Below are 22,445 nucleotides of genomic sequence, written 5' to 3'. Positions count from 1 at the left end.
AATTCCCCAGCACCACATATATAGAAAATGGCCAGAAGTGGCGCTGTGACTCAAGTGGTAGAGTGCTAGCCTTGAGCAAAAAGAAGCCAGGGACAGTGCTCAGGCCCTGAGTCCAAGGCCCAGGACTGGCAAAAAAAAAAAAAAAATTTAAAAAAAGTAATTAAAAAAAACCAATTTCCAGAACCTATACTCACTAAAGAAGGAAAACTTAACAGAAATGGATGAATTTTTAGAGAAACATAACTGTCCAAACTGAACCCAAAAGATATAAATCTATTAAATAAGCCAATAATATACAATGAGATAGGGGAAGCAATGAAAAGTCTTCCAATAAGGAAAAGCCCAGGCTCAGGTGGATTCACCACAGAATTCTATGAACCTTTTAAAGAGGAGCTAATACCAACACTCCTCAAGCTCTTCCATGAAATAAAAGCAGAGGGAGAAGCTAATATCATACTCATCCCAAAATCAGGCAAGGACCCAACAAATAAAGAGAATTACAGGCCAATCTCCTTTACAAGCACAGATGCAAAGCTCCTCAATAAAATATTAGCCAATAGAATCCAGAAACAAATTAAAAAATCATACATCATGACCAAGTAGGCTTTATTTGACAGATGCAAGGTTTAACATATGCAAATCAATAAATGTAATTCACCACATTAAAAGATCCAAGGCCAAGAATCACATCATTATCTCAGTCAATGCCCAAAAAACCTTTGGTAGGATACAACACCCATTCACGTTAAAAACTCTGGAGAAAAGAGGAATCAAATGAACATTATTTAAAACAAAGCCATATATGACAGACCAACAGCTAATATCATAGTAAATAGGGAAAAACTGAAAACATTTCCCCTAAAATTAGGAACAAGACAAGGATGCCCACTTTCTCCACTCCTATTCAATATAGCTCTGGAATCCTTAGCCAGAGCAATAAGGCAAGAAAAGGACATTAAAGGGATCCACATAGGGAAAGAAGAAATCAAATTATCCCTATTTGCAGATGGCATGATCTTACACGTGAAGGACCCAGAAAACTCCACTCCCAAGCTCCTAGAACTAGTAAACCATTTTAGCAAAGTAGCAGGATACAAAATTAATACACAAAATCAGCAGCCTTTCTGTACACCAATAATATTCATGCAGAAAAGAAAATCATGGGAACAACACCATTTGCAATAGCTAAAAAAAGAATAAAATACCTAGGAATTAACCAAACCAAGATGTAAAAGATCTATTTAGTGAAAACTAAAAAATCTAAAGAGAGAAATCAAAGAGGACACCAAGAAATGGAAAGACCTTCCATGTTCATAGACAGGTAGAATCAATATCGTGAAAATGGCCATTCTGCCAAAGATAATATACAAATTCAATGCAATCCCCATCAAAATCCCAATGACATTCTTTACCAAAATACGAAAACAATCCAAAAATTCATATGGGACAACAAAAGACCTAGAATAGCCAAAGTAACTCTAGGCCAAAGAAATAGCGCAGGAGGTATCACAATGCCAGATTTCAAGCCCTATTACAGAGCCATCATAACAAAAACAGTCTAGTACTGGCAAACAAAAAAAAAGGCACGAAGATCAGTGGAAAAGATTAGGAGACCCAGAAATATAACCACATATTTACAGTCAGCTGATATTTGACAAAGGAGCGAACAACATACAATGGAAAAAAACATAGCCTTTTCAACTATTGGTGCTGGGAAAACTGGGTGGCCACATGCAGAAAACTCAAAGTGGACCCTAACCTGTCACCATGCACTAACATCAACTCAAAATGGATTAAAGACCTCCATATCAGACCTGAAACTCTGAATCTACTTAAGGACAGAGTAGGAGAGACACTAGAACTTATAGACACAGGCAGGAACTTCCTGAACAAAGTTCCAGGGGCACAATAGATTGGAGAGACTGGACAATGGGACTACATTAAAATAAAAAGTTTCTGCACAGCTAAAGACATAGCTACTAAACTAGAAAGACAGCCAACCAATTGGGAAAAGATCTTCACCAGCAATGCAACAGACAAGGCTGAATTTCCATCACCTACAGAAAGCTCAAGAAACGAATCCCTCCCAAACCTAATAAACCAATCACTAAATGGGCAAGGGAGTTAAAGAGAGACTTCACAGGAGAAGTAAAAATGGCAAAGAAACACATGAGGAAATGTTCAACATCCCTGGCAGTAAAGGAAATGCAAATTAAAACAATCCTGAGATGCCACTTTACCCCAGTCAGAATGGCCTATACTCTGAACTCAGGCAACAACAAATGTAAAGAAAGAGGAACCCCACTGCACTGCTGGTGGGAATGTAAACTAGTACAACCACTCTGGAAAGCAGTCTGGGGGTTCCTCAAAAAACTAAACATAGACATACCCTGTGATCCAGCCATACCACTCCTAGGCATCTACCCTGAGCAACAGAATCCAGGATATGACAAGGGCACCTGTATTTCCATGTTCATTGCTGCACTGTTCACAATTGTCAAGATATTGGGGGGTGGGGAGAAATGAGAGGAAAAAGAATGAACAGATTACACTAAGCAAAAGGAAAGAAATGTATATATCACCCGACCTGGAAGGAATTGTTTTATTATTAATATTCAAAGAGTTCATAAGCATTGTAGACTAGAATTACGATGTCCATCATTGGGAAGGTTTAAAAAAAAGGATGAAAGGGGGTGGGGGCTGGAGGGGAAGGTGGGAGAAAAAATGAGGAAGGGGGTAATGACAAAAAATGCATTCACTACCTTAAGTATGTAACTGTTACCCCTCTGTACATCATTTTGACAGTAAAAAAAAAAAAAAAGTTGAGGGGACACTCAAGCTGGACAGTTTTGATCTGATGTTTTCCTAACCCAGTCCTCTGTTTAAAAGGCCCTTCTGGGGCAGATTCCCCAAGGTGCCAGGTGACAACGGGCCTTTGCTCGTGGTTGCTGGCAAAAGGGGCTGCAATGCGGTAGGCCCAAGCTTTGCCTATATGAACAAGTGTTCCAGGATTCCCCTGGCCCCTAGGTCTCAGTTTCCTCATCAATATCCGGGAAGTATTCCTTAGAAGTGTGCTGAGAGAGGTGCGTGAGCAAGCAGGGCCACACAGTTCCGGGGTCTTTAGCACTTGGGCTAAGGCGGATTGTCCACAGAGCATCTCATACACTGGGGTGGGGCTCCCATCATGATGGGCAGGGGGCCCCCCTAGGTCCCCCTGCACAGCTGCAGGCCGAGTCCCCCCAGAGCAGCACGGACACGGGGGCCTCCCATCAGGGTGGGGGGCCGTGGGGGGCCCCCCTTCCCCAGCCCCAGGCTCCGCACAGCTGCTGCCACTGGCCCATCCGTCCTTTCTCCACAGGGCACTGAAAGGTGCCACGCCCAACTCGGCCGGAGAATCTGGCAGTTTGTCCGCTAAGCCTCCCGCGGGGAACTCAAGCCAGCGTCGGGATCGAAGAGGAGAAGCCTCGTCCCGAGACCCGCGGCAGTACCGTCCTTAGACGGGCAAAAGGAATCAAGAACTACGGCGACACTTACGCGAAGGCCCCTTTCCCGCTTGCCCTGTTCCAAGATGGAAGGTCCGCAGCTTCACACTGCTCCTGAAGTCCCTTTCCCATTGGCTAGCTAGGAATTGGTGCTCCAATAACGAGAATGCTGATTGGTCCACCCAGGACGGTTGCTAAAGCAATTGGCGCAGCCGCCATTGGCGAGGGATTGGCAAATTTTTCAAATGATGACAGACCAAGGAAGAGAAGGGAAGAGGGAGGGTAGGCAAAGTCTGAGGCGGAGGAAAGACCAACGACAACAACAAAATTGGCAGCCCGTGTGGATTCATTAGAGACGGAAGGGTGGTCCTTTGAGCGCTTCGTTCTCGAGATTAGTCCACTTCGGGACGAGGAGGGCGGGTAATTAACCCAAAGCGGGCAGAAATGCGAGCTTCTATTGGCCAATTCTGGCGAGAGGTGCAGAGTCCGCGGCGACTGATTGGTGTTCGGGGGTATTGTGGGCGGGACTCTGGGCCGGAGGTTTTGTTGTGAGGGTCGGTTGTCAAGCAGCGGCCAATCAGGGCCGGGGATGGAGGCAAGTTAGGGGTCGCGCCCGGGAGCGGAGCCTCGGCCTCCGGAGCCGCGGCTGCAGGTGAGTGGGCTTGGGGGCGAGGGGGCGGGGAGGCCGGGCGAAGATGGCCCCGGAATTGGGCCGGGCTGGCGGGGCCGACCAGGCTTTGGGGAGCGGGCTCCGAAGGTGGGAGCGGTGCCGCTGGTATCCAGCCAGTCGGAGGGACGGGAAGAGGAGCGCGGCGGAGGGACCGGCCCCGGCCCTGGGGCCCGCGGGGGCTGGCGTGGAGGCGGAGCGGGACCGGGGAGACCATGGAGGCCGGAAGCAGAGCTGAGGGTCTGCGGAAGGACGGCGCTTGTAGTCAGGGAGAGAGAATGAATGGAGACGCAGGTAGCCACGAGGACAAGGGGTAGAGGCAGTGCGGCAGGGCCGCCGCCGACTTAGTAAGCCTGGGAGGTGAGGTGTGCACGGATGGGAGGCCCGGGGAACGCCAAGGGGGTCCGCGGGAAAGGGTGAGGGGTGATCTCACACCCACACCTGAGGCCTCGCTCCCTGCTCCGTCTGTGGCATCTCCGGTCAGCTGGAGGAGTTCCCTTGCCAGGATAAATATTGGCTGGACCCTCAGCCTCCTCTTGGAGAGTCTCCCCAGAGGGAGGACTTCCCTGGCTTATCTTTAGGGTGCTTCTTATGGACCCCAGACTCAGCCTCTGAGTTCTCACCCCAACTGAGGTGAACAGAACGACTCCCAGAGATCCATGTGAACTGCATTTTAAATGCAGGGTCCTTCCCGGAGCCGAGTCCGTTTTCCCATTACCTCTGATTCTGGAACCTTCCCCTGGGCTCCAAGTCATCCTACTTGAAGGTGTGCAACCCCTCCTGTCCCCCCCCCCCCCCGTTGGCACTGAAGCTCCTGGCTGTGGTGACTCGTGGGTGTTGATCCTTTATCAAGTGACCTTGGTGACTTAGGGAGCTGGAGTTTTTACCTTGGCTTCCTTACAAGCCATCACTTTTATTTGTATTTTAGCCCAGTATTGAGCTGAGATGGCCCAAGCCTGACATTCCATGATCCAGGATCTACACCTGGCTGCTGCTGCTGCTACTACTACTACTGTGGATGATTTAAGCCACCAGGCAGTCCAGGGCCAGGAGAGGCACTCCCTCTGCCTGGATGTGTGGGAACTCCCTGCCAACTTGATTGGTGGGTCTGGGGGGGGGGATCCACCCCCACCCCAAGAGGAAAATACAAGTCCATTTTGTGGGTAGAGCTTCAGGCCAGCCCCTGAAGTATGGCCACCCCTGTGGTCACCAAGACGGCTTGGAAGTTGCGTGAGTATATATATTTTTTCTGTATGGTTCTGCTGTTTTGCTAGCTGCTTATTGTTGGGCAGCTTTGTCTCCTGGTGCAAGGACTTGTAAGTCATGACTGTGGCACTTCTTAGGTGGGCAAGTGGCTTATCTCATTGAGGCTCAGTTTCCTCCATATAATGAGATCCCATTCTCTAGTTGCTGTGAGATCTAGTGAGATTGTGAACATAATGTCACATCCTGTGCTGGATTTCTAGGTGGGCAATGGGCAGAATGGAATGAGAAATCCTGAAAGATGTTCAAGGCATGTCCAGTGTCTTACAAGGCAGACCTCCTCTGTCAGGTGAAAGTGTCTTGGGATAAAGATGGCAGAGGAAAAGGGAGGGAGAAGGGTGCCTACTGGGCTCTGGAATATAACTGAGCAAGGAGCACCTACCATTCCCCACCACCAATACCACCATTACTCTACACTAATGATTCTTAATGCCCAGCCTAAGATTGTGTGTGTGTGTGTGTGTGTGTGTGTGTGTATGTGTTGCTACTAGGACTTGAACTCAGAGCCTACAGTTCTTGCTTGGGTTTGTTTTTTTTTTTTCTCTCTACCACTTGAGCCATACATCTATTCCAGCTCTTTTGTTGGCCCGTTGGAAATAGTCTCAGCACCCAAGAAGCTGAAGTAAGAATGCCTGTGCTGCATCGTAGAATGGTGTCAATAATAATATCAGCAATAGATATGGACATTGCTAGTTGATATCCTTCAAGCTGAGTCAAAGCAGGGTCTCTTGAAGGGTCCTGTACTTTTTCTCCAGATGCCTTATCTCCCACTCTGTCTGGTCAGTCTATGGCCCTGCTGTCTTCTCTCACAGAGCACTCCCAGCCTGGGGCCCCCATGGCCACTGTCTCTGGGTGACCCACTCCCTGCTCCTTAGTCTGCCTAATAATTACTGTCACCTGTTTCCTACTTAGCCACCCGGGGCCTGTGCCCAGCAATCCCTGAGTGAGCCCACATGGCAGACCATGTTGTGATCACATTCACCAGATAAGGAAGGACCCCACCTCCCCACCCCTGGGAAGACAATGACTTGTCTGAGTTCCCACAGCAGCAGCAGGCAGAGCTCGGGCCCATACCCGGTTGGCATTCTGAGCTGTGAGGGCCCCTGGGGAGAGCTGCCTGGAGCTCATTGACTTGAGTAGCTCTGAAAGTGTGTCCTCAATCAGGCTTCCTGTAGACTTAGCAGCAGCTAAGAGGTACTTTGGAGGTGAATTACTCATTACTCAATTTTGTTTTTTCAGTTACTGGGGGGTTTGAACTCAGGGCCTCGGCTCTCACTGGGTTTTCTTGCTCATGGCTGGTGCTCTATGACTTGAGCCATGTTTCTAACTCTGCTTGTGTATGTGCACACATGCGTGTGCATGGGTGGGTGTGTGCCAGAACTGGGGCATGAATTCAGGCCTGAGCACTGTCCCTTAGCTTTCTTGTTCAAGGCTGGTACTCTACCATTTGAGCCACAGCTCCACTTCTAGCCTTTTGCTAGTTAATTGGAGATGAGAGTCTTACAGTCTTTTCCTGGCCGGGCTGGCCCTGAACTGCAATCTTCAGATCTCAGCCTCCCAAGTAGTTTTTAGAATTTCAGGTGTGAACTACTGGCACCTGACTAACCTAGCTTTTTTGGAGATAGAGTCTTTCAGACTTTCCTACCTGGGCTGGCTTTGAGCCACACTTCTCCAGGTTTCTGCCTCCTGAGTAGCTAGGGTTATAGGCATGACCCACTTGTATCTGGCCAGTTTTTTTGGTGTGTGTGTGGTTTTTTTTGTTGTTGTTGTTTTTTGGTTTTTTTTTTTTGCCAGTCCTGGGGCTTGGACTCAGGGCCTGGGCACTGTCCCTGGCCTCTTTTTGCTCAAGGCTAGCACCCTGCCTCTTGAGCCACAGCACCACTCTGGCTTTTTCTGTTTATGTGGTGCTGAGGAATCGAACCCAGTGCTTCATGCATGCTAGGCAAGTACCCTACCACTAAGCCACATTCCTAGCTCCATTAGCAACTGTTTTTGTTCTTTCTGTATCATAGACAAGGTCTTTTGAATGGAGAGGATATTAGTACTTAAGACAAAGTTGGCTAAAAATAGCAAGTCAATTTTATCTTTTTTTGCCAGTCCTGGGGTTTGGACTCAGGGCCTGAGCACTGTCCCTGGTTTCTTTTTGCTCAAAGCTAGCACTCTGCCACTTGAGCCACAGCACCACTTCTGGCTTTGTCTGTTTATGCAGTGCTGAGAAATTGAACCCAGGGCTTCATGTGTGTGAGGCAAGCACTCTACCATATTCCCAGCCATATTCCCAGCCCTGCAAGTCAATTTTAGAAATTGAGTTTAGACATCCATATCTACAATGGATTGTCTCCAGGACCCCTATGCAAGGATATGAATAACTGTGGGTGCTCCAATCCGTTCTTCCCACTGTGTCTGCACAGAAACCAGGTGATCCTCCTCATGCTTTAAGTCACCTCTAGATTACATACACCCACCAGCATGGTGCAAGTGCACTGGAATACTAGTGTACATTTGTGGAATCCTGACAGACGAGAAAATTGCTCCTGTGCAGCTGAGTACAGATACATTTTGACTGGGTCTCACTATGTATCCAAGGCTTGCCGTGACCTTGCCATCCCCTTGCCTCAGTCTCCTGAGTGCTGAGATCATAAGCATGTGCCACCACAGCTGGCTTTACAAATGGATTTCTTCCAGTGTTTTCCATCGGCACTGGGTCGGATCTGCATGTGGAGGTCCATAATACTAGTGCATGTGTGGGAAAAGGAGAAACTCAGGAGGCCCATGGGCAGGACTGAAGTTGGGATATGGTCATTTAAATGCCAGGCCCACATCCTGGTGTGTTGCTGGTCCTATAACCCCTGAGCGTAGTCAGAGCTTCCAGTCAGAGCAGGGCCATCCTCCTGTGGTATCTCTATGCAGACCCCCTAACTACCTTTTCTCTCTCTCTCCTTCCCCACAGAGGAGATTGTCGCCCATGCCAGCAATGTGTCCTCGCTGGTGCTGGGAAAGGCCTCTGGGCGACTGCTGGCCACAGGAGGGGATGACTGCCGTGTCAACCTGTGGTCTATCAATAAACCCAACTGCATCATGGTGAGTCTGCACCAGCAGTGGGGAGCAGGCATGGCCTGGGAGGGCCCTACGGCAGCAAAGCCTGGGGCTGAAGATAGGGTGCGAAGATGGTGCAGCCCACCATCATTGCCATCCCTACCCTCTACTCAGTAAGGCCCAGAGCCACCCAGGATGGCCGGGACAATAGCTAGCCCTCAGGAATGGGGTCCTTACAGTGAGCAGGACTTGAGTTTACAGGGATGGTCCCAGTGAGCCCTATGGCTTATACCGTCCACCCCACCTGTCCATCTACTTGCCTGCCTACACCCTACACGTGGTGTTTATTATAATTTATTCCTAGCATGGTCCACAAAAAGAATTTGAGAGGACCAACTGGAGCTGGTAGGAGCCAGTTCTGATCTAGCAGTTTCCTGTGTTACACAGCCATCTTCCGGGTTGCACACTGACTACTCTCCAAGGAAAGGAGACACAAGAAGTTCTTACGTTGTGTTTTCCAAAAGCCACTACCATGGGTAATCTGGTCTGTGCCTTACTGGATGGTGAGATGAATGCATATGCCTGTATATACATGTGTGCGCATATAAGCGCACACGCAAATCTATATAAAATGTATTGGCATACTATTTTACTCTTGTGTAACCTAGTTTTTTAGAATAACTATGTCATGAAGATTTCCCTTGTCAACAAATAGTTCTCTCACAACATGCATTTTACTGGCATTGCAGAGCTGAGCTGCAATTAGCTGTGTAGCCATGCCCTGCCCTTGGCCCGGAGCCTGCTGGGCCCTGCTAAACCACACTGCGATGGACAGTCTCGTCCTCCCAAGCCTTAGAGCAGATGTGTGGCTGTTGTGTTTAGTGCATGGGTATGTTTAAAGCATTCAAAATATACTGCTAAAGTGCCCTCCAGAAACCAGTTTCCATTCTCCCCGTGGCCTAGAAGCCTGTGCCTTCCCCCAGCCCTCCTCCCTTGCCACCACAGCTTTTCACTCTTGGTCAAATAGACAAAGGAGAAACAGGTGGGAGGTTAGTCTACTAGCAGAAATTTAGACAGGTTGTTGGTGAGATCCAGAGAAGAACCAAGATGTACCCAGGTAGTAGCTTCTGGGCCAGGGCTCAGGAAGGGTAGAATTGAAGGGTTTTGGTTTGTTTTACTCAATGTTTTGTAAGGGTTCACTTGTTTCCTTTTCCCTCAGAGTACAAATATATATCAGTTGAAAAAGAATCAGTAAAAACCAACCAAACACAGGACATGATCTAACCCATCTTGTCCCCCAGAGCAGCTCTGGATGTGATGCTGGCTTCAGACTTGTCTTCAGCCTTCAGGCTTCCATCTGACCTCAGCCTTACTCACTACTATCAGTCCCCACCAAAACACACACACACACACACACACACACACACACACACACACACACACACACACACACGCATGCGTGCGTGCATGCGTTTCAGTGCTATAAGCCTGCTGAGTTCTCTTGCCTGGGAATGGGTACCTGTGGTTCTCCCTCTGCTGGCAGTCCACTTGTGTTTCTTTTGGAGTATGGGATACACACATAAAGCTCAACCTCCAGAAGTTCCCTCCCTCCCCTGACTTCCACATCCTTCCCTTAGGCGACCACAGTTCCAAATGCCTTCCGTGTCCCTCCAGAACTATTTGTGAATAGATGAGAAAATGTGTGTTCCCCTCTCACTTATGCACATGTCTCATGCTACGTGCACTGTCCTCCATCCTATTTTTAACCTCAAAAGTGCAAAAGATGCTCTTTTTTGTTGTTTATTCTTGCTATACTGGGGATTTGAACCGAGGACCTCAGTATGTTAGACAGGTGCTGGATCACTGAACCACGCTGAGGTCGGTCTTTCTCATGCTTGAAGAATTATCTCATGCATTTCTGTGGCTGAGTGGTTTTCTGTTGCACGGGGAACCATGGGGACCCCTGCTTAGCTGACCAGGCTCCTGTAAGGGGCGTTTAAGTTGTCTCCAATCTCTTGTTAGAAAGACTGGCTGCAGGACCAGAGATGTGGCTCAAATGTGAACTTGAGATGAGTGAGTCAGCACCTCCTTATCTTCTGTGTATCCCTTGGTCCTGTGTCCTTATCCTGTGTCTGATCTCTCCAAGGGGCCAAGGGCCATTTCTGCAGGTGCTGTCCACATTGGGAGTGTCATGGGAAATGAGGTGGTTGGAGGGTGACAGGTTTGGCTTATTCTCAGTCCTGATTGCTGAAGGATCAGATGTGGCCCCAGGGAGCAGCCACCTCACTTAGCTGCTGCTCGATGAAGCCTGTCCCAGGACCCTGAATTGGGGTACAGCTAGGGTTGTCCATGCCACACTGAAGCTGCCACTTTCTCTCCACAGAGCCTAACAGGCCACACATCTCCCGTGGAGAGTGTCCGCCTAAACACCCCCGAGGAGCTCATCGTGGCTGGCTCCCAGTCAGGCTCCATTCGCGTCTGGGACCTGGAAGCTGCCAAAAGTAGGTCTCTGATCACCCTCCCCCAATTCCCCCAGCGGCGTGCCCGCTGGCTAGTTCAGTGTACACCGCTGCTTTGCTGCTGGAGACCTGAGCAGGTGGTCCAGCACCCATCCTGTGCCCATCCGCCTGCTACATGGGCACAGCTGTCCCAAGTAGCTGGCTCTGAGGGGGTGCGCAGGAAATATCTCAGTGAACCATGGTAAGGATTCAGAATCTAGAGGGAAGTCAGATGCTGGGAGGGTCCCTGCAGGGCACATGGAAAAGTGGGGTCACCATGTACTCAGGGTAGGCCTAGAGTAGCCACATCTTCTCTTTGCTTGTTTTCAGTGGAAGTAACACATAGTTTAAAGACTTAGTAGCTGGGTGCTGGTGCTCACACCTCTATAATTCTAGCTACTTGGCAAGCTGAGATTAGAAAGATTGTTTCAAGGCCAAATGGGCAGAAAAGTTCATAAGACCCCCTTCTCAACTCAGAAGTGGGCAACTGTTATCCTGGCTAGGACCAGAAGTCTGAAATGGGCAGATCCCAGCCCAGTCATGTTCACGCAGGAAGTGCGACCTTATCTGAGGAATAACCAGTGTAAAAATGGGCTGGATACGTGGCTCAGTGGCAGAGTGACTGCCTAGCAGGCACCAGGAAAAAATAGTAGCTCTAGAATTAACCATGATGGATCAGGAAAGTCACTGTCTCCTACCTGTTTTCTTTTTTCTGACTTTGGTGGTAGGGGGCTTTTGAACTCGGGGCCTCCCATTTTTTGCCTGGAGCTGATCTGGACCCTAGTTCGCTAACCTTTGCCTTCCACATAGCTGGGATGGACAGGTATGCACCACCATATCCAGCTTGTTGGTTGAGATAGTATATCATTAAGTTTCTTCCCTGGGCTACTTGAACCATGATCCTCTGAACTCTGCCTCCAAGGATTACAAGTATGTATTACCATGCTCACCCTTCCTCTCCATTCTCTAGGACCCTCAGACCCCTTTTAACTGTCACAGTACAGGTCACCTCCAGTTTTCTAAACAACATGATGACACTGTAACTTCTCACTTTTCTCTTAAAAAATTGTGTACATTAAACACTGCTTTCATACTATGGAAAGCAACAATTAGGCTCTTAGAGCCATCCCCACCCCATCCCTCAGCATCACTCTCCCAGCCTCCCAGTTTTGACATTTCCATGATCAGGACCACCTAGATGTCATTGAGGACAGAGGAGATTGCTTTCTATAGCTCACTTTCCTTTTTCTGCCTGCGCCTTTTCTATACCTCTGTCACAGTGCATCCCAGATGTTCTACCAGAAGAGTAAGCTTCCCTTCTCTCAAGCCCATCCCATAATCCAGCTCTCTTCTCAGAGCCTCTGTCCCCATGTCCAGGTGCGTGGGAGCACTTTGGCCTGCAGGCCACCTCTCCCCTGTTGACTGGGTCCCATGGCATCCTCTTTCTTGGTTTTTACCTTGTGTGATGATGGCTCTTGTTCCTCCCATGGCTGACAGGTGTGCTGCAGCAGGCTGGGTGCTATGCCAGAAAGTCCCCTCCCCGTCCTTTGTTTTATAGTTGAGGTATTTACCCTTGGGAATTTTGAAGGGGCTGCTCCATCTCGCCTTCGGTCCACTCCATCGCTCCATAGCTATTCTGGGTCCAGGGTTGCTGTTGCGCTCCTAGGCCAGATCCTTCCTGGGGAATGTGCTTCCTCCCCATTTCTTTTCAGGTTTGTAGGATCTCTGTCTTACCTTCCCAGCCATGAGATTTGGTGTGGTTAGTTCTCATCCTTAGCTGGTTCCTTTTGGGGTCCTTTGTCTGGAAATGTGAGCACTCAGCCACCTGGGAGTCTGCATGAGCTGCCTCTTGTCCCCGTGGCTGAGTGGTGCAGTGCCACCAACTCCACAGAGTTGGTAAGGAATCTAGAAATCCAGATGTTGACGTGGAAGTACCCATTTTTCAGCATGGAGCACTCTGTGTTTTGCATGCTCTGAGCAGGTGCACACCTGGAGGTGCAGGCTGAGGCTGTGTGCTTGCTGCTGCCTGGCCACCTCCAGTCTGCACCTTCAGTGAGCTGGGCAGGAGGCCACCAGCGCAGTCCCAGAGCACAGCTGTCACCCTTCTTCCAGAGAGGCCCTCGGGGACATGCTCTGTGGGTGGTAGCCCTTGGCCACACACGCCAGTCTGAGGTTCACTTTGCCTGAGGACAGTGCTACCTGTACCAGTCATCAGCAGACACCATAGTGCAGAGCGAGGGGAGACCAAGTGTGTGTACCGCCCAGGCCTCCTCAACCACTCTGTCTCGGGGAATTGCAAGTGATTCCTTGTGCCGAAGAGTAAGAATAGATGGCTACACACAGTCTGTGGGGAACCTCATCCCAAGAGCCTGATTCCTAGTGGGCTGGTTTCAAATCTGGTTTCCAGGAAGCTTCCAGGTAGTGTGGATAGACAGCCAGATTGGCAGGGCTTCCTGATTTGACAGGTGGGAAAATGGAGGCCAAGGAAGGGGCAGTGCTTGGTGTAGACCTGCTGGCTGCAGGTCGCCCAGCCTGGGGCTTGCGTCAGGACTGCTGGCAGGACTCCTCTGCTGCCATTGGCTGCCCAGGCTGGAGACCTCAGGCCCACCTCTTCCCACTTGCCAGGGTGCAGGTGACAGGGCCGAGAAGCCAGCGCTGGAAGATCCTGGAGGAGCTCAGCGACTGCTCTGCTGGGTGGGCCCCTGCATGCACAAGCAGCCGGCGCCCCTCACTCTGCATCTCTGGGCTGGATGAGCAAGGGCAGAAGTCATGGCAGAGGAATGTGGTCCTGCCAGCTCACCACAGCACTGCCAGTGCCTGAGGAGAGAGCGTGCCCCACCCAGCAGATCCCACAGGAAGGCTGCAAAGGAGAGGACTGGGCAGGAGCCAGCCTGGGGCTGGTCAGCATATGTCAGGCCCCAGCAGCACAGGACATTGGACAGTGGCAAGGGCTGCTGCCCGGCCTAGGGGGCAGCTGAATTGGGGTTTTCACCAACACAGATGGCAGAGCTTGTCAGCCTCCTTGGGTATGGGACGCAGGATCCCAGCTCTAGTGCCAACCAAGCCCACTGCCCTTGGGCTGAATAGAGCCGTGGTTCTGGCCTCCGCACCCAGGCTGACACCAGCTCCCTTTCTGCTGCTCCGTCAGCCTAGGCTGCAAAGGCTGCTGCTCAGGAGGCAGAGTCTGGTCTGGCTTGCAGCCGTGCACCTACGGTGTGGCTCTCCTGTGTCATCGCCCACCACCAGCATGGGCTCAGGGGTCTAGTGTGGAAAAGTCCCCCAGCCTGCCAGTCACCAGAAATGATCTCACATCTGCAGATGTTGGGGAAGCAAGGCCATCTGGAAACCCAACAGGAAGGGTGAAGACTGGCCTTCTGTAGGGAGAAACTAGAGTGGAATAATTTACAACTGGCATTTATTGAGAACTGAGTGTGTCAGGACCATGCTGAACTATATTCATTTTCTTAGTTCTCACCATCACCCACCATTAGGCTCAGAGAGGGCCAGTGATTGTCCAGTCACACAGCAGTTGAGGAGAGCCAGGACTGACTGGTTCTGTCTGTCTCCTGAGCCCATAGCCTAATGTGAATAGGTAAAAATCACAAACTAAGGTTCAATCAGTTCACCTGTGCTTGGATCTGGAGTCTTGAATGCCTCTGCCGTAGAGAGCTCACAACCTCACAAGTTACCATAAAACCATGGCTCAAGCCTAAGATTGCCTGGGCTCCCATATCCCAGGGCCCCGGCATGCATGACCTGATTGGTTTCTTCCCAGCAGTGCAAGTATAAATCCTATAGTGAAAGATAAGCAACAAGTTTGTATGGTTTCAGAGAATTCCCTGAGACAGTTTGCCTTCAGCCTGTGCTTGGAGCTGCCAGCCCTACCGTCACAGATGGGAGACCTGGTCCTAGGACCGCTAGGCTGGTGACCTGTCCCTCCCTGGCCGTGTCCTTTCCATTTTTACAGGTCTTCCACCTGCCCTGTGACATCATCAAGATCCCCAGATGGATGTCACCCCAGAGGGAGACTTCCACTGTCCCCCCCATTCTGTCCACCAAGTAGCAGTTATCCCCTACTCTACCCTCTGATTCTTGCTCAGACACCCCCACCTCCCCAAAACCCCTGGATTCTTTGTGTTTCCCCCAGTACTGGGTTTGAACTTGGATCCCTGCACTTGCTTGCTAGGCAGGCACTTCACCACCAAAGGCACAAGGCACGCCCTATTTGCTTTTAGTTATTTTTCTTGTCTCACTTTTATGCTGAGGGTGGAGTGGACCAGGACCCTCCTGTTTACATTCCCCACAGAGCGGGCAGGACAGACACACACCACTGCACCTAGCCTTCTGTTAGTTGAGATGGAATCTTGTGCACTTTTTCCCTGGGCTGGTCTTTTATTCTTTTTTTTTTTTGCCAGTCCTGGGGCTTGAATTCAGGGCCTGTGCACTGTCCCTGAGCTGCTTCTGCTCAAGGCTAGCACTCTACCACTTGAGCCACAGCACCGCTTCCAGATTTTTCTGTGTATATGGTACTGAGGACTTGCACCCAGGGCTTCTTGCATGCTAGGCAAGCACTGTACTACTAAGCCACATTCCCAGCCCCTGGGCTGGTCTTGAACAGTGATCTTCTCCATCTCTTCCTCTTTATAATTGGAATTACAAGCATGGGTTGCCATGTCCACCTCCTCCTTGGGTTTTCAACAAAGCAGCTCTCTTGATGTGACCGCTCTCTCTTCTTGACACTCCCTGGGGTTGTTTGTCCTGTACAGAAGGCCGCACAGCCACATGTGACATACACTACTCCTTGGTCTTCACAGAAACCATGGGGAAGCACAGCACCTTTTCCAGAGACAGGAGGAACAGCAGATACGACTGTCATCTCAAGAGAAAAGCAGTTTGTTAGGGTAGCAAGGTTCTAGTTTGTTCTCCCATTTTAAAATGGTGTCCCAGCTTTCTATGAATGCCGACTCAGCAGCCTACCTTTGCATGCCATCTCTGTGTGCATCCCATCACCTCTGCTGTCTTCTCTTGGCAGTTCTGCGCACACTCATGGGACACAAAGCCAACATCTGCAGCCTGGATTTCCACCCTTATGGCGAGTTTGTGGCCTCTGGTTCCCAGGACACAAATATCAAGGTGAGCTGGGATGACAGCAGCTGGCCTGCATGAGGGTCTTCCGTCTGTCTGGGGTGCAGATGGGGGCATGTGAGTCATTTGAACAGAGTCCGACCTCTGTCTTTGTGGCTGTGGTGTCTTGGAAGTGCCCAGAGCCTGCGGCGCTCTACCTTCACACCGTCCAGCCTTTGGGACTGCCATGTGCACTCCTGATGCAGCCCCTTGCCTCCTTTCCCCACAGCTCTGGGACATCAGGAGAAAAGGCTGTGTCTTCCGGTACCGGGTAAGGACAGCGCCCTTGTCCACCATCGCAGGCACCACTTGGCATCCCCGGCAGGGGTGGGAGGTGGCTGTGCATTGTGGGTGGATGGAGACCTGGACCTCCATCTCCCCATAGCCTTGCATGGCCACCGTTAGCAGATTTCTAAGGTTCTGCAGGCAGGTGACTGATGTCACTGAAGGGCGCCTGTCCATAGGAGCACTCTGCTGAACAGTTATGCTAGAAGGCTTTCAGAGCCTGTGACATTAAAGGGGCTGTTGAAATACATTGTTTTCAAGTGACAGGCCAGGCAGCCTTGATTTCCTGGAGTCTTCCAGGAGCACGTGGAGAAACCTTTGGCCATGGCCTCTGCCCCTTGTGCAGCTGCTCCTCAGTAGAGAGAGATGTGTTGGGGAGCATGGTGGAGCTGGGCTTAGGCCCCTCAGGTGAACTCAGTGCTCCATCCGCAGGGACACAGCCAGGCTGTGCGGTGTCTGCGGTTCAGTCCTGATGGGAAGTGGTTGGCGTCAGCTGCAGACGACCACACTGTGAAGGTACTTGGGCCCAGGGTCGGGGGCTGGGTTCTCATCACACCTAGGCTATGCTGTTTCCCTCCTGATCAGGCTCTAGCCTGGCCCTGACCACCCCCAATCCTGCCCTAGCTCTGGGACCTGACTGCTGGCAAGATGATGTCCGAGTTCCCTGGCCACACAGGGCCTGTCAACGTGGTGGAGTTTCACCCCAATGAGTACCTTCTGGCCTCTGGCAGCTCTGACAGGTAGCAGGGCACCACACCCCGGTCTGCCATCCCTCCACTTCTCTGTCCTGTGTGTATGTGGTGTGGTGCATGTCTGTATTATATAGGATTGGACCATGGTTCTATGCCCCGCCAGCTCTGGCTCCCCAGCCCCACTGTCATGGGCCTGTGCTGGCCTGGGCATGTCAGGATCCAAGCCCCTGTGGAGCCCGGGACAGGGAGCCTTGGCTTTCCACCCTGTCTTCTTAGGCCACTGTAGCTGCCCTTGTGCTGCATGTGGCTCCTGTAGCCCTGGCTGTGGGGGAGAGGACTCTCCCCACTTCCCAGCTCACTTCCCAGGCCCTAGGTGTGGTGGGAGGTCGCCTGGGGATTGGGCCAGCACAGCATGGCTCTTTTGCAGGACGATCCGCTTTTGGGACCTGGAGAAATTCCAGGTAGTGAGCTGCATTGAAGGGGAGCCCGGGCCTGTCAGGTATGTGGGCCACTAGGGCCTGTCTAGCACATGGGCTGCCTAGTGGGGCGGGCACCATCTCCTTGTCCTTCCATTCTGGGCAGCAGGATGAGTTGGGGTGGCCTTCCTGGTCTCCACTTCTGCTTCCTTTCTTGGGCCCCGGTATGTGAGGGGTGAGGCCCGTGCTGCAGGACTCACAGCCAGCTCTCGCCTGGCCCAGGAGTGTGCTCTTCAACCCCGACGGCTGCTGCCTGTACAGTGGCTGCCAGGACTCGCTGCGGGTGTATGGCTGGGAGCCCGAGCGCTGCTTCGACGTGGTTCTTGTCAACTGGGGCAAGGTGGCTGACCTGGCCATCTGCAATGACCAGCTGGTGAGAGAGCCAAGGCACCCACCCTCAACCTTGTGCCCTTTTCTCCCACCCTCCCTGCTGGGGTTTAGCCCCCTAGTTCTCAGCCCCCAGGCCCACCCCAGCTCTGCTGCTTCCTGCAGATAGGTGTGGCCTTCTCGCAGAGCAACGTCTCCTCTTATGTGGTGGACCTGACGCGTGTTACCAGGACAGGCACAGTGGCCCAGGACCCTGTGCAGGACAGCCGGAACCTGACCCAGCAGCTGCCCAACCCTAGTATCCCTCTCCGCCGCATCTACGAGCGGCCCAGCACGACCTGCAGCAAGCCTCAGAGGTGGGTGCTTGGCTCTAAGAGGGCAAGGAGTGTGCGAGCGGTGGGCCCATCAGGGCCTGCTCTGGGGCACCCCACCCTGGCCTTCCCGGGGGCACTGGCTTCCCTCTGCTGGGCTGGGCACCTGCAGGGTGAAGCACAATTCGGAGAGTGAGCGTCGCAGCCCCAGCAGCGAGGACGAGCGGGAGGAACGGGAGTCCCAGGCTGAGATCCAGAATGCCGAAGACTACAACGAGATCTTCCAGCCCAAGAACAGCATCAGTGAGGCTCCCCCTCCCCCCTAGCCCAAGAACAGCATCAGTGAGGGCCCCCTCCCCACCCCCCCAGCCCAAGAACAGCATCAGTGAGGCTCCCCCTCCCCCCTAGCCCAAGAACAGCATCAGTGAGGGCCCCCTCCCCACCCCCCCAGCCCAAGAACAGCATCAGTGAGGCTCCCCCTCTCCCTCAGCCTGAGAACAGCATCAGTGAGGCTCCCCCAACCATCCCAAGGTCTGCTCAGGACTGAGGCGTGGGTCCTTGCCAGGTGACATCCCTGGGGCTGCATACCGCCTCACACTGCTCTTGTGTTCCCATGGGACTAAGGGAGGGCAGCATTCCCTGCCACAGGCGCAGCACCCTACAAGTCTGCCCTTAGCAGAGGGGCAGCCTCCAGGGCTCTATGGGGCCAGGGAAGGGTCACCTGTGCCTGGGTCCCAGGCCACAGGCAGCCTAGCCAGGACTCGTCATGGCACCTGAGGGAGGCTTCAGCCCTCTTTGCCTCAGCAGGCCGGACGCCACCCCGGAGGAGCGAGCCCTTCCCAGCACCCCCGGAGGATGGTGAGTCAGGCAGAGGCCCCTGGCCTCTAGGAGCCCTGGCTCCACCAGGTCTCTCCTGGCATGTTCTCTGGCTTCCCCTGCACCTGCCTAAAAGCCTCCACGATGTTCCAGGCCCTGAGCATGAGCCAGTAGGTGGGCACTCCTGGGGTCCACCCAAGGGTGTGGAGAGAAACAGCAGACACACTTTGGGACAGTGAGGAACACTGAGGTGGCCTGGGAGAGAGGTAGAAAAAGGTCAGGCCTAGGGCCTGGAGCCAGTGGGCTATGGCTGGGAGCTTGGGATGTGCAAGGCAGCAAACATGATCTGTTTCAGGATGGAAAAGGGGCAGCGCTGGGCCCCCTGGCCCACCATAGCCTCTCCCGGCTTCTCTAGGCACGGGCATCCTCTCCTTCCCTCTCCTTCCCCCTCCTTTGGAGGCTGGGTTTCCATAGCCTCCACCTTCTTCCTCCCCACTTGCTTCACCTCCCACCCCTGCTCCATTCCTAATGGCAGAATCACCCTGAAGCTCCGGGGTGCTCACCACAGACCTTAGGACAGGAGGAGCCTGCCTCAGCCTCCCCAAGACTACTTGGTTGGTTCCCTTATATTTCCAGCTCCCTGATGGCTCCTCCTGTGCCACCCGGAGGCCCACTCCAAGCCCTATCCCCTCACTAGCAGACCCTCTCCTGCCTGAACCAATGAGCTTTTCCTTTCCCGCAGACACAGCTACAGCAAAGGAGGCCTCAAAGCCCAGCCTACCCATGGATGTGCAGGTTCCGGTGCCAAATGTAGGTCCAAGTGGAGGCCTGGTATGAGGCATGGAGGGGGCTGGAGCTCCAGGCATAGGCCAGGGCCCCCGATGGGAGGTGGGGGGCCCATGCTGGCACCTGCTGAGCCTTTAACCCTTCAGCTCGAGGTCCCGCCACGGCCCCCCGCCATCACTCCCACACCAGCCCCCAAAGGTGAGCCTGCCATCATCCCTGCCACACGGAACGAGCCCATCGGGCTGAAGGCCTCGGACTTCCTGCCTGTGAGTGGAGACCTGGTCTGAGGGGTGGGTGAGGCACGTCTAGCCCCTTCCTGTGCCAGCGTCTGTGCTGTTCACGTAGGCTGTGAAGATCCCCCAGCAGGCCGAGCTGGTGGATGAGGATGCCATGTCCCAGATTCGCAAAGGCCACGACACCATGTGTGTGGTGCTCACCAGCCGCCACAAGAACCTGGACACGGTGCGGGCTGTGTGGACCACAGGGGACATCAAGGCAAGTGCCCGCCTGCTGAGGCCTGGCCTCACCCCCAGGCAGAGGTTGTCGGGATCTCTGAGGACCCCTTCTCCTCACTTCTCCGGAGGAGATGCTCAAATGTTGGGGTCTCTAGGACCCCTTCCCCCCTATCTCCTGGGGGGGAATTCCTGAACCTCAATTCTATGGAAGAAACTCCGCCCTACCCCTCATACCGGCAGAAGGAGTAAGGCGTGTCCTTACTGGACTGCTCTAAGCTGAAGTGGGATGCCGAAATCCCTTCCTCGGCCCCCCATAATGTGTCAGGAACCGCAGGACAAAGATAACGGGGAGACGGTTGGATGGTTGAATGAGTCTCAAAGGATTTAATTGGGAGGGGGGTTTATATAGCAGTAATGGCGGGAATGGGAAGGACTTAGGCCATTGGCTAAGCTGGGCTGCCCATCAGGTGACGTCATGAAACTTCCTTTGTGGGCTAGACAATCCCTATCATGGTGGCACGCACGTGTTCGCCCCCCAGGGGCGGGGGGCTTCTTTTCCAGTTGAGGCCGGAAGGTGGGAGGGACTTGCTGTTACACTGTCCCAGGGCTGGGGGAAGGGCAGCGTCTCCCTCTTGGCGCCCTTCCCCCACCAAGGCCAAAACTGAGTCCCCAACATCAGGTCACAGGGTCCAGGCTGAGTCATGGCTCTGTATTCTCATCACAAGCTGACATTTGCTGAGCTCCCCTCTCCCGGCTAGCCGTGCCCCAACCCTTGCCCCTCTAATGGAGCTCTGTTTGCAGACGTCGGTGGACTCTGCAGTAGCCATCAATGACCTGTCTGTGGTCGTGGACCTCCTGAACATCGTCAACCAGAAGGCGTAAGTGGTCGTGAGGGTGAGCTGGGGCGGGCAGGGCCAGCCTGACTGCCTCACGCTCGACCTCTCCCCAGCTCCCTGTGGAAGCTGGACCTGTGCACTACCGTGCTGCCTCAGATCGAGAAGCTCCTACAGAGCAAGTATGAGAGGTAGGGAGCTAGAGCTCTTTCAGTGGTCCTGTGAGGGGCAATACTACCCCTCTCCACACCATGGTACTCTTGCCATATCTCACTGTGTCTCTATGACTCCCCACAGCTACGTGCAGACAGGCTGCACCTCCCTGAAGCTGATCCTGCAGCGGTTTCTGCCCCTCATCACTGACATCCTGGCAGCCCCGCCCTCTGTGGGGGTGGACATCAGCCGTGAGGAGAGGTAAGGTAGGGGCTCTCTGGTTATAGCCCTACCCCCACAACCTGCAGCAGAGCCTCGCTGGGTCCCCCATGTTCTAGGCTGCAGACTTGGTGGGAGGAACTAGATGGCGGAGCACCAAGCGGCCCTGGGGCCGCAGCCTCAGGTGGCATCCCTTGGCCCCCAGGCTGCACAAGTGCCGGCTCTGCTACAAGCAACTCAAGAGTATCAGCAGCCTCGTCAAGACCAAGTCGGGCCTGAGTGGCCGCCACGGCAGTGCCTTCCGCGAGCTGCACTTGCTCATGGCCAGTTTGGACTGAAGAGCCCTGCAGGGGCAGGGGGCACCTGGCAGCCCCCCAGTGTCTGCCTCCACACTCCTGTTCCCTGTGTGCCGTTGGCAGCCAGCCTCTGCCCTTTCCTTGGCTGCTTCTGGGGCCAGCCTGGGGCAGCAGTGCAGGCCCACTGGCCACGCCACAGCCCTGAACTGAGACAACCTCCTCTCCAGCCATGGCTGCCCAGCTTTGCCCAACTCTGCTTCTTGGGACAACAAACCGAGCTCTGGGGCTGCTGCTGTAATTTATAAGGTGAAATTTATTAAATTTGTAACTATTCCCTGTCTTCCTTGTAAGAGGGATGTCTCTGGCCAGCATGGCCCTCCCAGTCTGTGCAGCGATGAGCCCAAGCCCCCTCCAGACCCCAGAGGCAGCAGTGACAGTGGAGCAGGGAGGGGCAAAAAGCTCCTTGCCCCCTCCCCTGCAGGCCGGGTGAGACCACTGTGGTCTCACATGCTCCCAGTGTAGAACCCTGCAAAGCCAGGAGCTGCCCACCACAGGGTGCCAAAACCCGAGTCTCAGGCCTCCAGGACAGCTGCATGTCCTCCACCGGCAGAGACCCTGACTTTCATTCCTGCAGGAGCTGGCTGGCTCAGTGCCATCCCCGAAGGCAGACCCTGCCCAGGTGCCCTGGGGCTAGGCACAGGCTGCACAGGCGGCCAGGGCTGGCAG

The 22,445-nt window shown here is 53.1% G+C and overlaps 1 protein-coding gene across 3 annotated transcripts; it reads left to right on the top strand.

Annotated features, from left to right (window-relative positions):
- Positions 1-4,018: 4,018 nt before the first annotated feature.
- On the top strand, positions 4,019-22,073 carry Katnb1 (katanin regulatory subunit B1). 3 transcript variants are annotated; one of them, XM_048355496.1, is made up of 20 exons: positions 4,019-4,134; positions 5,078-5,379; positions 8,363-8,493; positions 10,832-10,949; positions 15,979-16,079; positions 16,300-16,341; positions 16,788-16,871; positions 16,980-17,095; positions 17,475-17,546; positions 17,746-17,896; positions 18,016-18,206; positions 18,334-18,464; positions 18,969-19,019; positions 19,720-19,787; positions 19,910-20,029; positions 20,109-20,258; positions 21,020-21,096; positions 21,168-21,242; positions 21,349-21,465; positions 21,629-22,073. In XM_048355496.1, exons 2-20 carry the CDS (start codon positions 5,340-5,342, stop codon positions 21,759-21,761), a joined length of 1,968 nt encoding a protein of 655 aa, XP_048211453.1. In that variant the 5' UTR covers positions 4,019-4,134; positions 5,078-5,339; the 3' UTR covers positions 21,762-22,073. The 3 variants fall into 3 exon arrangements, with proteins under 3 accessions (XP_048211453.1, XP_048211455.1, XP_048211454.1); XM_048355497.1 differs by lacking the exon at positions 4,019-4,134 and adding an exon at positions 4,428-4,462; XM_048355498.1 differs by lacking the exons at positions 4,019-4,134; positions 21,020-21,096; positions 21,168-21,242; positions 21,349-21,465; positions 21,629-22,073 and adding exons at positions 4,423-4,462; positions 20,898-20,996 and having other exon boundaries at positions 20,109-20,302.
- Positions 22,074-22,445: the final 372 nt, after the last annotated feature.

Source organism: Perognathus longimembris, chromosome 10, assembly GCF_023159225.1.
Source record: "Perognathus longimembris pacificus isolate PPM17 chromosome 10, ASM2315922v1, whole genome shotgun sequence".
In the NCBI taxonomy this organism is placed as follows: Eukaryota; Metazoa; Chordata; class Mammalia; order Rodentia; family Heteromyidae; genus Perognathus; species Perognathus longimembris.
Note: the sequence above shows the minus strand (reverse complement) of the source record. Positions and strands in the feature narration are given on the sequence as shown.